This window comes from Canis aureus, chromosome 13 (assembly GCF_053574225.1).
Source record: "Canis aureus isolate CA01 chromosome 13, VMU_Caureus_v.1.0, whole genome shotgun sequence".
In the NCBI taxonomy this organism is placed as follows: Eukaryota; Metazoa; Chordata; class Mammalia; order Carnivora; family Canidae; genus Canis; species Canis aureus.
Window position 1 is genome coordinate 57,288,467 of NC_135623.1, and position 14,747 is coordinate 57,303,213.

Sequence of the window (14,747 nt, forward strand, 5' to 3'; positions counted from 1 at the left end):
TAAAGGTTAATGGCAAAGTATATTTTGAATTTTTTTTTTTAATTTTTATTTATTTGTGATAGTCACAGAGAGAGAGAGAGAGAATGAGGCAGAGACACAGGCAGAGGGAGAAGCAGGCTCCATGCACCGGGAGCCCGAGGTGGGATTCGATCCCGGGTCTCCAGGATCGCGCCCTGGGCCAAAGGCAGGCGCCAAACCGCTGCGCCACTCAGGGATCCCGCAAAGTATATTTTGAATTAGAATTTGAAAGCATTAGTTGTGCCAGAAAAAAATTGCAGGAGCTTGCTTACTTGCTTTTTTTTTTTTTTTTTTTTTTTAAGATTTTATTTATTTGAGAGAAAGAGCATGAGTTGAGGGAAGGGCAGAGGGAGGAGCATGCTCCCTATTGAGCAGGGAGCCCAGCACAGGGCTGGATCCCAGCACCCCAGGATCATGAGCAGGGCCACCCAGGCTCCCCAGGAGCTTTTTTCTTTTAGCCTAGGTCTTCAGTAACTACAGAAAAGGCTATAGACTAGGAGTTGAATAGACAAGGAGGAGAGTTACTGTACATCCTGAAAGTGAAGGTGAAGTTAATAGATATTTGGTTGCCTAATTGGCCAAGTTGGAGAGAGAGGAGAGAATGGTATGAGAAGCAGCTGGAGGAATAGGTAGGGGCCAGACTTATGAGCCATGTTATAGCTCTTGTTATGTTGAAAAACTTTGCTGGGGTAATGGACAGTGTTAAGTAGCTTGCCAGAGGAGTGCATGGGGGCAGAATTACTCCCCCCACAATGCAGTTGGTCTCGTGCTTTGGAATGGGTTATCTCTATGACATTAAAGTCAATAAGTATAAAGACTCATGGGATCCACTAGTGTAAGAAGCAGGTTATAGCATCAAGCTATTTATACAGTCTTTCAACCTTGCCACTGTGACATATTTGGCTAGATGTTTTTTTTTTTTTGTTGTGGGGCATTATACTGTGTATTGTAGGATGTCTGGTAACATCCCTGTCCTGTCCTTTCAGGATGCCAATAACACACTATGCCCACCATAAGAACCAGAAATGTCTTCAGACATTGATAAATGTTTGGGGGAGGGGGTGTGCAAGATCAGCCCTGGATGAGAACCATTGATAACATAATCATCAGGCTCATTGATAACACATATTTTCTGGCAGTTGATGCCATTTGCAATAACAGACTTAGTATCCTGAAGCTCCTGAGTCACACATGTCCTAGCTTAATTCTGCATTTGCCCACGTTGGGGAGTAGAAAGTTCTGGGATACAGCTGTCTCTAGCACTCTGGGGTTAACAGAGTGGTATAATGGGAGGCTGATGCTTCATTCTCAGTTGTTGGAAATGAGAGTCAGATAAAGACAATACTACTATTTAAATGTGCACAATGATGTGGAAATAGAAGAAACAACAATAAGTTGTCAACATTAAGAAAGCAAAATTTGACTCAAATATCTGAATGCACATATATTGGTTGGTATGGCCCAGTGATATATTTCAGTCACCTTTGGAAAAGCAGTATAATGTAGAGGTTAAAAATGGGGTCTCTGAAGCCAGACTGCCAGATTTGAATCCTAGTTTATTACTTGCTAGCTGCATGTCATTAAGCAAATTTCATAGTCTGTTTTCTTACCTGTAAAACAGGAATAATAATGGTACGTACGTTAGAGAGTTGTGGGTTAAATGAGACAATGTACACAGAACAATTAGAACTAAATAAATTTTTAAAAAATTTTTAAAAATTAAAAAAAAAAGGAACTAAATAAATTAATATATGAAAAATAGGTCAGCCCCGGTGACCCAGTGGTTTAGTGCCACCTTCAGCCCAAGGCGTGATCCTGGAGACCTGGGATTGAGTCCCACATCAGGCTCCTTACGTGGAGCCTGCTTCTCCCTCTGCCTGTGTCTCTGCCTCTCTCTCTCTCTCTTTCGCTCTCTCATGAATTTATTTATTTATTTAATAAATAAAATCTTTGAAAAAGAAAAACAGAATAGTGCCTGATACATGGTAAGTACTCATTAAATGTTAGGTCTTAATACATTTGGAAGGATACACTATCTAAATTATTTAAATTCTTTAACCTTCGTAGTTCTCAGTTTCCTCATCTGTAAAATTGGGAAAATCCCATCTACCTCACAGGACACCTGTGAGGGTTAAATGAAATAATTAATATGACATGCTTAACACAGTGCCTTGCATGTAGAAAGCAGTTGATAAAGATCACGTTTTCAGTTATTGTCGTATTAGATTTGGGAACCATGAAGCTGTCAAACAAGTTTCATAGCATTCTAACATTCTGAAAAGTTTCTAGGCCATTTCATAGTTTTCCCTTGATACTCAGAAACATTCATAAGACAGTTTTCCATTTATTCACTTCTTATAGCTCTTATGTCAGGGTCTTAGGTTGCAGGCAATGAAACCAACTCCATCTCACTTACATGGAAAAGACATTTACTAGGAGGATATAAGGTAGCTTACGGAATTGTCAGAAAGATTAGAAAACTAGAATCCAGGCTTTATACCTAGAACTATGCCCAAAATCATGGTTCAGCACTGTTTCAGTGAGGGTACCATGCTGCATTGCCTAGCACCACATGAAGCAGCCAGCACTGCCAGTACCCCTGTCTGTGGTGCCTAGGTGCCACCACTAGTGCTGTGTGGCCACTGCTGACCCAGAATTTGATCTTGCTGCAAGTTATGGCTGCTCTAGAGTGAGATCCCGTCGTCCCTCTTTCCTTCTTATCCCTGGTTTCTGATTCCAGGTCTGGGGCAAGTGCCTTTTATTTGACAGAACTCAGATCATATGGCAGTTTCCCCAGAGCTTGGAGAACAAATAGTAGTAACTCATATAGTTCTTCTTATAAGTCAGGGATTGAACCCAAGTAATCTGGCTCCAGATATTTACTTAATTATCTGGCATTTTGAGCTTTTATATAATAAGACACAGGCACTTTCCCCAGCCTTACCATGTGGAGGCTTTCCCCACTATTGGAGGGGACTGTGGCTGGGCAGCCAAAAGAATGAGATATATATCATATTTGACTAAAATCTGATTTGGCAAACCAGTTTTTGCCTCTACTGCTGATTTTTTTTTTTTTTTTTTTTTTTTTTTTAATTAAGAGAAAGGACACTGGATATGGGAAACGGGGATTTTTTTTTTTTTAATGCTCTGACTTTTTTTAGATATTCTTTTAGAAGGCAAGTGCATATGATTTTCAGACTGGCTTAAACAGGGAATTTAAGTCTGTAAGTGACAGGACTCTGCAGTGATTTTTATAGTGAGAGGTTATTAGTCTAATATATTTTTGTCATGGAGACATATGTTTTTGGAAAATGACAAACTTTATTTGCTATTAGGTTGTAGAGCTGCAAGTCAGTCCTTCTTTATAGATAGGTACTATAATCAGGCCATAAGCCTCCCCCTACCATCTTGGGCTTTCTGGGTGGATTTGGGGCTAACAGGAGAAATGGATCCTCTAACATTAGAGAGGACAGAATGGAATTTTCCCCTTTCTTAAAAAAGAAAATCAACAGTTTATTGAGATAAAATCTTCATATGATAAAATGCACCTGTTTTAAATATGAGTTTTGACAAATGTATAAACTTGGGAAACCATAATGATAATCAAGATACAGATTGTTTCCGTCATCCTAAAGTGTCTGTGTCCCTTTGCAGTCAATCCTTACCCCCACCCCTGCCCACCCTCTCTCTGTTTCTCAAGGAAACAGCTGATCTGTCTTAATAGGTTTTGTATGTGCTAGAGTTCTATATACATGGTTTTGTATGTGCTAGAGTCACATATATAAATGTGCTAGAGTTTATTTACTATGTATTCTTTTGTGTTGGGCTTTTTTGGCTCAGCATAATGTTTTGAGATTGTTACTGCATACATCAGGAACTCATTTCTTTCTGTTGCTGAGGGATATTACATTATGTGTACATTCCACAGTTTATCCATTAATCTGTCTTTTTTAATCCATTAACCTGTTAGTGGGCATTTTTTCCTAGTTGGGGCTCTTATGAATAAAAGCCACCATGAAGATGCTTATAAAAGTCTTTTCTGGACATTTGTTTTAATATCTGTGGTGAATGGTTAGGTATAGAATGGCTGAGTCATATGGTCAAATGTGTATTTACTTTTTTTTTTTAAAGATTTTATTTATTTATTCATGAGAGACACACAGAGAGAGAAGTGGGGACATAGGCAAAGAGAAGCAGACTCCCCACAGGGAGCCTGATGTGGGACTCGATCCCGGATCCTGGGATCACACCCTGAGCTGAAGGCAGATGCTCAACCGCTGAGCCACCCAGGCATCCCAACACTGCTTGAATTTTTAAGAGTGAGGAAGATTGCTGGAGGTCACTGAAAAGACATAATGACAGCCGCTGACCCATAAGCTGGACCTGGGCATTCAGAGGCTCCCTACCCCCTTTCTCCATCCTTGGAATGTGGGTTCTGCTTGACTTTCGAGCTCCCAGAGGCTGCTCCAAGAACATATCCTTGAAATAGTGATATGGTGTTGAAAACACCTGCATGGTATACATATTTAAGGCCTCTTCATAAACTTTTAAGATTTGGCAGATGGGCATGGGAATCTATTCATCTTGCTGCCGCTCAGGACAAGCCTCGTAGGGAAGTTCCCTTTGCTTATTAAAACTTCCACCTACCAACCTCTAGTGGCCTGCTGCTTTCTTCAGCTCTCCCTGTCCTCCAGGTATTTGGAGGGAGGGGGAATTTCAGATTACATCAGGGAAGCAAAACAGCAAGGACACAGGGCAAAATGATGCCTTCAAAACTGAAGGCAGGTGAATATAGAGTCATGACTTACCACAGCAAAATCTCACTAGTAGAAATCATCCTGGGAACTAGTGCTGGGGTAGGAAAACCTGAATTGTAACCAACAAATTATAGAAAGCTCACTGTGGAGAACAGAGAGAGATAAAAATTCCAGGGTGACCCAGTCATAAGAGACAATTTGCCCAACAAATTGTGAATTTTACCTCCAAGACCTGGACCAGGTTACCATGGTAAATATTGGAGAAAAATCCCCTCATGCTTCCAGTAGGGAGAGATATGGAACCATTTTGAAATATACCAGACCGACCACATTGTTCTTCTTTTTAAAGATTTTATTTATTTGAGAGAGGGAGAGAGAGAGAGCATGAGCGTGTGCACAAGCAGGGGAAATGGAGGAGGGAGAAGCAGGTTCCCTGCTGAGCAGGGAGCCCAATGCAGTGCTCAATCCCAGGACCCTAGGATCATGACCTGAGCCGAATATAGACATTTAACTGACTAGCCACCCAGGTGCTTTTCATTCATTCATTTATTTGAGAGAGAAAGTATGCATGCAAGGAGGGGGCAGGGAAGGGGAAGAGGGAAAGAGAGAAGGAGGAAGCCGACTTCCACTGAGTGGGAAGCTGAACACAGGGCTTGATCTCAAGACCCTGAGATCATGACTGAGCCAAAACCAAGAGTCAGACACTTAATGGACTGAGCCCCACCACTCTTCTTCTTAACAAGGCCTACCCTCAGGAGAAACCAGAACCTAACCTGCTTGGGTATAATCAGCTCCTAACTGACCTCAGGAAGGGAAATAACCAAATCTAGCACACTTTAGCTATCTTGTCCCACCTAAGCGAAAGAAAAACTGAGCAACACTTGTGAAGTTCACAGTCTGGAGGCACGGGCTCACTAAAAGACTACGACCTAACCATGGTGGTATATAATGCTGCTTCCCTTCTCCCATACTCTACCACCATATTGCTAAAGACCTATTAAGAGCAGTTCCTTAAAAAAAAAAAAAAAAAAAAAGGGCAGTTCCTTTTACATCCTGATTATCAAGAAAAAATTATAAGACCTACCAAAAGGCAAAAAATGCAACGAAGAAACAGCAAGCATCACAACTAGATATGGCAAGGATGTGGGAATTATCAGACTGGGAATTTGACAACTATGACTAATATGCTAAGGGCTATAATGGACAAAGTAGACAGCATGAATGAACAGATGGGCAATATAAACAGAGATACCGAAATAGTTGGAAAGAACCAAAAAGAAGTGCCAAAGATCAAAATCACTGTAACAGAAATGGGCTTACTAGACTAAATAATGATCTTGAGTAGGCAAATATTTCTTAGGACACAAAAACCATCAAATAATAAAAGAGAAACGCTGATAACCTGGGCTTCATCAAAATTAAAAACCTGTTTTCAAAAGATACCATTGAAAAAAAAAGAAAAGGCGGGCAGCTCGGGTGGCTCAGCAGTTTAGCGCCGCCTTCAGCCCAGGGCCTGATCCTGGAGACCTGGGATGGAGTCCCATGTTGGGCTCCCTGCATGGAGCTTGTGTCCCTGCCTCTCTCTCTGTCTCTCTCATAAATAAATAAGTAAAATCTTTAAAAAAAAAAAAAAAAAAAAAAGAAAGAAAAGAAAAGGCAAGCCACAGACTGGAAGAGAATAGATGTAATACACACATCTGACAAATGACTGGTATTCAAATATATAAATACACACATCTGACAAATGACTGGTATTCAAATATATAAATATGTATATAATAATATATGAGCCTTGCAACTTAGTAATAACAACTCAAATAAAATATGGCCAAAATTTTAACAGGCACTTTACAAAGGAAAATATATGAAAGGTAAGTATATAAAAAGGTGTTCAACGTCACTCATCATCAGGGAAATGAAATTTAAACCCACATTAAGATACAAGTACATACCCACTATAATGGGCTGAAGTTTAAAAAGACTGACAAATGTTGGCAAAGAGTAGCTGGAATTTGCATACAATGCTGGAGGGAATGTAATAAAGTGCTTCACTTGGAGAAATGTTTAGCAAATTCTTATAAAAGTAAATACATGCTCCAATTGGGATGCCTGGGTGGCTCAGTAGTAGAATTGCTGAGTCCTAGGATAGGTATATATTTAAATTTAATAGCACTGCCAAATAGTTTTCCAAAGTAATTTTTACCAATTTTTACTTGCACCAACAGTGTAGAAGAGTCTAGTTGCTCTACATACTTGCTTAACACTGGTTTTGTCATTGTTTCTAATTTTGGCCATTTCAACAAGTGTATGATTGTATCTGATTTATGGTTTTAATCTAGATGAACTGAAGGACTCATAGATCCTTCCCACTACTAAAGTTGTGTGTGTGTGTGTGTGTGTGTGTGTGTGTGTGTGTGTGTTTAGAATCTAGGGAATCAGATCAGTGATTCTTTTTCTTTTTTTTTTTTTTTTTTTCAAGTTTTATTTCAGTAATCTCGGCTCAAACTTAGAACTCCAAGATCAGGAATTGCATGATGCCCCCACTGAGCCAGCCAGGCACCCTGGCCAGTAAGTTTTTAAAATAGTTTTATTTATTTATTTATTTATTATTTTTTTTTATTTTTTTGATATTATGTATTCATGAGAGACACACAGAGAGAGGCAGAGACATAGGCAGAGGGAGAAGCAGGCTCCATGCAGGGAGCCCGATGTGGGACTTGATCTTGGGACTCCAGGATCACACCCTGGGCCAAAGGCAGGTGTTAAACTTCTGAGTCACCCAGGTGTCCCTAAAAATAGTTTTAAAAGTTCACCAGGTGATTCCCCCTTTTTTTTCCTTGATCAGAAGGACCTCCCCCCCCTTTTTTTAATATTTTATTTTTTTATTTTAGAGCAAGAGAGGGAAAGAGCTTTGTAATATAACTTGTAGTTTGGAATTGTGATGCCTCCAGCTTTGCTTTTCTTTTTCAAGGTTGCTTTGGCTATTTAGGGTCTTGTGGTTCCCTACAAATTTTAGAATTGTTTATTTCTAGCTCAGTGAAAAATGCTGTTGGTATTTTGATAGGGGTTGTATTAAATCTGTAGATTGCTTTGGGTAGTATTTATATTTTAACAATATTTGTTCTTCCAACTCATGAGCACGGGATGTCTTTCCATTTCTTTGTGTCATCTTCAATTTATTTCATCAGTGTTTTATAGTTCTTAGAATACAGATCTTCACCTCTTTCATTAAGTTTATTCCTATTTTATTATTTTTGGTGTAATTGTAAATGGGATTATTTTCTTTTGGGGGGGATTATTTTCTTTATTTCTCTTTTCACTGCTTCATTATTAGTGTATAGAAATGCAACAGATTTATGCACATTGATTTTTGTCCATTATTTTGTCCATTATTGCCCTTAGCATGTATTTGTATCCTGAGACTATTGAATTCACTTACCAGTGATTGTCGTTTTTTGGTGGAATTATTGGGATCTTCTATATACAGTACCATATCATCTACAAATAGTGAAAATTTTACTTCTTCCTTGGGAACTTGGATGCCTTTTATTTCTTTTTGTTGTCTAACTACTATGGCTAGAACTTCCAGTACTGTGTTGAATAAAAGTGATGAGAGTGAGTCTTTGTCTTGTTCTTGAACTTAGGGAGAAAGCTCTCAGGTTTTCCCCATTGAGTATGATGTTAGCTGTGGGTTTTTCATATGTAGCCTTTATTATATTGAGATATGTTCCCTCTAAATCTACTTTGTTGAGGACTTTTATCATGAATGGGTGTTGTACTTTGTCAAATGCTTTTTTTCTGCATCTATCAAAATGATTGTATGGGTTTTTTTTTTTTTTGATTGTATGGTTTTTATCCTTTTTCATATTATTGTGATGGATCACATTGATGGATTTGTGAGTAATGAACTATCCTTGCATCCCAGGAATAAATCCCACTTGATCGTGGTAAATGATTTTTTTAAATATATTGTTGGATTCTGTTTGCTAGTATTTTTTTGTTCAGAGTTTTTGAATCTATGTTCATGGGAGATATTGGCATGTAATTCTCCTTTTTTGTGTTGGCTATCTAGTTTGTTATGAGGGTGATTTCTCATAGAATGAATTTGGGAGATTTCCTTCTATTTTTTTTTTCCAATATTTTATTTATCTATTAGAGAGAGAAAGGGCACATGCATGAGTGGGGGGAGGGGCAGTGGGAGAGGGAGAAGCAGACTCCCTGCTAAGCAGGGAGCCTTATGCAGGGCTTGAGCCCAGGGCTCTGGGATCATGACCTGAGCTGAAGGCAGACACTTTACTGACTAAGCCACCCAGGCCCCCTTTCCTTCTTCTATTTTTTGAAATAGTTTGAGTAGAATAGGTTTTTAACTCTTTATAAATGTGGTAGAATTTGCCTATGAAACTGGTCCTAGACTTTTGTTTGTTGGGATTTTGTATTACTGACTCACTCTCCTTGCTGGTAATCAGTCTTTTCAAATTTTCTATTTCTTCCTGCTTTGGTTTTGGCACATTCGTGTTTCTAGAATTTTATTACTTCTAAGTTGCCTAATTTGTTGGCATATAGTTGTTTATAATATTCTCTTACAATTGTTTGTATTTCTTTGGTGTTGGTTATTATCCCCTTTCTTTTGTGATATTTTTTTCATTTGAGTCCTTTCTCCACCACCACCAACCCCCTTTTTTTAATAAATCTGGCTAGAGGTTTATCATTTTTGTTGATCTTGTCAAAGAACCAGCTCCTGATTTCATTGATCTGTTGGGTTTTTTTTTTTGCTAGTATTTTTTTAGTTTTTTGCTAGTTTCTATATCATTTATTTCTGCTCTAATCTTTATTATTTCTTTCCTTGTGCTGGCTTAAGGTTTTGTTTGTTCTTTTTCTAGCTCCTTCAAGTATAAGACTAAGTTATTTATTTGAGATTTTTCTTGCTTCTTAAGGTAAGCCTGTATTGCTGTAAACTTCCCTCTTAGAACCACTTTTGCTACATCCTGAAGGTTTTGGACCATTACATCTTCTTTTTAATTTGTCTTTGTGTACTTTTTGATTTCTTTGATTTCTTGGTTGATTCATTCATTGTTTAGTAGCATGTTATTTAATCTCTATGTATTTGTGATCTTCCTGGATTTTTTCTTATAGTTGATTTCTAATGTTATTAACGTTATGGTCAGAAAAGCTGCATGGTATGAAAAGCTGCATTCAGTATTTTGAATTTGTGGAGACTTGTTTTGTGTTCTAATCTGTGATCTCTTCTGGAGAATGTTCCATGTACATTTGAAAAGAATGTGTATTCTGATGTTTTAGGATGGAATGTTCTTAATATATCAGTTAAATCCATCTGATCCACTGTGTCATTCAAAGCCGTGGTTTCCTTGTTGATTTTTTGTTTGGATAAAGTGTCCATCAATGTAAGTGGGGTGTTAAAGTCCCCTACTATTATTCTATTACTATTGATTAGTTCCTTTATGTTTATTATTAACTGTTTTATGTATTTGGGTGCTCCCATGGTGGGTGCATAAATTTTTACAATTGTTATATTTTCTTGTTGGATTGTTTCCTTTAAGTGTCTTTCATTGTGTCTTGTTATAGTCTTTGTTTAAAAGTCTGTTTTGTCTGATATAAGTATTGTTATCTTGGCTTTCTTTCGACATCCATTTGCATGATAAATGTTTCTTCATCCCCTCAGTCAACCTGCAGGTTGTCTTTAGGTCTGAAATGAGTCTCTTGTAGGCAGTCTATAGATGGGACTTATTTTCTTTTTGGGATTTTTTTTTTTTTTTTTTTTTTTTTTTAGTAAGAGAAAGAAAGGAGATATCATAAGCAGTGGGGTGGGGGAAGCAGAGGGAGAAAGAAAGAATCTTAAGGAGGCTTTATGCCCATCATGGAGCCTGTTGTGGGCTTGATCTCACGACTCTGAGATCATGACCTGGGCTGATCATGATTGGGGGGATTGGATCAAGGGTTGGATGCTTAACCAACTCAGCCATCTGGTCACCCCTGCATCGTGAGTTTTTTTTTTTTTTTTTAATCTGTGACCCTATGTCTTTTGATATAGCATATTTAATCTATATTCAAAGTAATTATTGATAGATATGTATTTATTGCCATTTTGTTACTTGTCTTTTTTTTTTTTTTTTGATGCTTACGTTTTCATGGTTTGCTGGTTTTCTTTAGTGATATACTTAGATTCCTTACACTTTATTTTTTGTATATCCTTCACTGATTTTTACTTTGTGGATACCATTCAATTTGTATATATCTTCTGCATATAGCAGTCAGTATTAAGCTGATGGTTGCCTAAATTTGAACTCATTCTTCTCTCTCCTCCATGTTTTGGATATTTGGTATCATATTTTACATTTTTTCATTTTGTGCTTGTGATTTTTATACTTTTCTTTTTCTTTTGTGCTTCCTATTTTTCTCACATTTCTGTTTTTTGTTTTCCACTCACAGAGTCCCCTGTAACCTTTCTTGTAGGGCTGATTTAGTGGTCATGAGTTCTTTTAACTTTTGTTTGTCAGAAAAACTCTCTCTCCTTCTATTCTGAATGATAGCCTTTCTAGATAAAGTATTCTTCACTGCAGATTTTTTTTTCTTTTGAGCACTTTGAATGTATCATGGCACTCTCTCCTGACTTAAGTTTCTGGGGAAAAATCAGCTCATAGCTTTATGGAATTTCCTTTATATGTTACTCTCTCCTTTTCTCTGGCAGACTTTTAAATTCTTTCATTATCACTATTTTTTGCTGTTTTAGTTACAATATGCATTTGGTGGGGACCTCCTTGAGTTAAATTTATTTGGAGATCTCTGTGATTTCTGAATATATATTTCTGTTTCCCTCTTTAGATTTGGGAAGTCTTCAGCTGTTATTTCTTCAAATACATTTTCTGCCCCCCTTTCTCTTCTCCTTCTGGGATTCCTGTAATGCAAATATTATTATTATGCTTGATGGAGTCACAGAATTCTGTAAGTCTGTTCTATTATATAGTATTTGTTTGTCTCCACCTGTTCAACTTGATTGCTTTCCATTACTCTATCCTCCAGGTCACTGATAACATTTCTCTGCTTCCTGTAGCCTACTACTTATTCCATCTATTGTATTTTTAATTTCATTTATTGAGTTCTTCAACTGTGGTAGGTTATTTTTTTAATTTTTTTCATCAAAGGTCTCTAATGTCCTCACAGCCTTTTCTGACAGCCTTTTCTGAAGTCTTCTATGATCATTACTTTAAATTCTGTATCAGGCATATTACTTACTTCTGTTTCACTTAGTTCTCCTGTTGTGAATTTTGTCCTATTCTTTCATTTGGGACGTATTTCTCTGTCTCTTCATTTTTTTCTACTTGTGTTCTCTATGTTAGGAAAGTCATCTCTTGAAAGTAGTGGTTTTATGAAGAAGAGATTTTGTAGTGCCCTGCAGTACAGTGTCCTCTGTTCACCAGAATCTGGCATTTCAGGGGAGCCTCCTCTGTGTGTTTCTGGCATCCTGCTATTGTGTCTATTGCTTTTCATTTTAGTTCAGACATCTTCCCTGACTCCCTGCCTGTTGTGGGGTGTGCTTGCTGTCTGTGATGTTAGTGAGACCCAGGCAGCTGGCTCTAGGGAGGCATAACCATAGAAGGGCTTGGGGTCAGAACCATGGTGTTAGCAAAGTTTGCATCAAACCACTTGTCCTAGGCAGGATCCCTGGGGGTGCAGCAGTGCACTGCAGCTGCAGTGGCTAGTGGTGTGGCATCTGTGCATACGGTGCCCAGTTACAATGCCTGTGCATGCCACATTAGCATAAGTTGCACTGCGCTCAGGGTCCAGGCCAACAAGCGTGGAGTGGGTATGTCTCTGGAAAACTTGTTGAAAACACACTGCTAACAGGTTAGGTAGCAAGTGTCTGTGCAGCACCCCCTCCCTCAGGCGGCTCTGTGTTTATGCTGGGGGCAGAGGAGGAAAATGGCACCTGCCAACTCCTTTGTGCCCGAAGAAGTCCCCCAGCACACTCCCTTCAAGTTTGCCCAGGGCAAAGTCAGCTGACTGTTAAAGTTCCAGGCTCCCAAGTCCTATGGCTATACAAACTCATGGTATTAAGCCTCTCTGGTTTTCAATTGAGCTTTCTGACATTTCCCCCTCTCCAAGCTGGCAGCTCCAGACCACTGTTTCTGTCCTTTTTAACCTCTCCAATATGGTTCCTCTACATTTAGTTGTGGAACCAATCTTCAGATGGGTCTCCAGTTTATTTACTTGGATGTAAGTGATACCTAGTTTTAAATGTGGTACAAGATGATTTTAGGGTCCTCCTACTCCACCAATTTCCCAAGCCTCTCTGCTCTGTGGTGGTATTTTTTAAAAAGCTCTCACCTTAGTTCTAAGATGGAGAGAAGGTTGAGAATCATTGGCATATATGAATGAAACTTTTCAGGGTTTTGCTGTATACCTTTTAGGGATGAAACACTCAACTATAAAATCTTTATTAGGGACGCCTGCCTGTACGGCTTGTTGGTTGAGTGTCTGCCTTCGGCTCAGGACATGATCTCAGAGTCCCGGTATCAAATCCCACATCGGGCTCCCCGGAGGGAGCTTGCTTCTCCCTCTGCCTACGTCTCTACCTCTTTGTATCTCTCATGAATAAATAAAATCTTTGTTAGATATATGCTATGTTAATTTATCCCCAGTTTGATCCACTGAAAAGACTTAAGAAGCTAGTATCCAGTTGCATGTTTTTGGTTGTAGAATATATTAACTCTCAGGGTCAGTTCTGGACTCGTTATTTTGGTTTTGCATTTCTCTTCATGTTACAAGGCTAATTCTGCTTTTAAAGTGCATTCTAGTACATGTGAGTCAAGAAAATAATTTACTGTAAAAATAAATGCACTTTTACTGTCAGCACACAAAGCAGTATCCCAGTCGTGTAGTATTTGCTCAGCTTTGCTCTCCTTAATTATCATATGAATTTAGAACGTCGGAAGAGGGCGGTCCGGGTGGCTCAGCGGTTTGGCGCCTGCCTGCAGCCCAGGGTGTGATCCTGGAGACCCGGGGTCGAGTCCCACGTTGGACTCCCTGCATGGAGCCTGCTTCTCCTTCTGCCTGTGTCTCTGCCTCTCTCTCTCTGTGTCTCATTAATAAATAAATAAAATCTTAAAAAAAAAAAAAAAAAACGTAGGAAGAAAAGGCATGACTTTGTTGTTGCTTTATAAAATAAAAAGTGAGTAAAATGTGTTTACCTTTTTGTTAATGAATATCGTAGTAAATCTAATCTCCTGTAGATACATAGGTCTGCCACATGAGGATGGTTTTAGATCATCTCCAAACAAATAACATTATAATCAGGTGTATGATATCCATATATTGGATTTTTAAAAATTCTTTAAAGTTTATATCTCATCATTGTTTCCAGAGATTGAACTGTATAATATGTGTGCCCAGTACTTATTTTCTGACTTGGAGATAATACAGTAAGGGTGGATCAGGTATGTACTGACCTGTTTGTTAAATTCCTACTGACCTGTTTGTTAAATTTCTGAGAATTTTATAAGCCAGTTCTTAAATACAGGCATTATCTGAAAATAAAGATTTATAAATTTATAGTAAAGATATATATTAAAAACAGTAAATAACTCAAAACTTGCCAGTTCCTAAATATTTTACTGTACTTCACACTATTAGCTGTGCTCTTGAGATTATTTGTGTTTATGGTGTTTCTCTAATGGAAATACTATATAATGATGTGCTAGTGCACATCTCTTCCCATCTCTAGACATGTTAGAAGCTTGAAATTGCCATAGGGGAGTATTGACTCCCTGAAAATTAATATAGGAAGCCTCACTAAAATGGAGGTGGGAGGCCAGAGTGAGAGTTCTTACGCCCTACCATTCATCATCAGTTGTAGACCCCAGTGAAAAGGGAGAGAGTACCTTGTATTCCTGATAGGAAGAGCCTATACATTATTACGCCAGCAGGAGAAGCAGAGGGAGAAGGAGAGAGCGAATC

At 38.4% G+C, this 14,747-nt stretch overlaps 1 protein-coding gene across 11 annotated transcripts in view; it reads left to right on the forward strand.

The window, feature by feature from the left end:
* ARFIP1 (ARF interacting protein 1) overlaps positions 1–14,747 on the forward strand; it is a 131,415-nt gene that overhangs the window by 22,482 nt on the left and 94,186 nt on the right. For 2 of the 11 annotated variants that reach the window (XM_077846407.1, XM_077846406.1), the window contains exon 2: positions 7,255–7,343. The exons of 6 other annotated variants lie outside the window; for them this stretch is intronic. Coding sequence is in view for 2 of the 5 variants with exons in the window: in XM_077846399.1 (XP_077702525.1) it covers positions 11,718–11,735 (18 nt within the window). In the remaining 3 variants the exon portion in view is untranslated. Of the gene's footprint in view, positions 1–7,254; positions 7,344–11,711; positions 11,736–14,747 lie in introns of those variants that run through there. 3 more of the 11 variants (XM_077846399.1, XM_077846400.1, XR_013351063.1) reach the window with 2 other exon arrangements.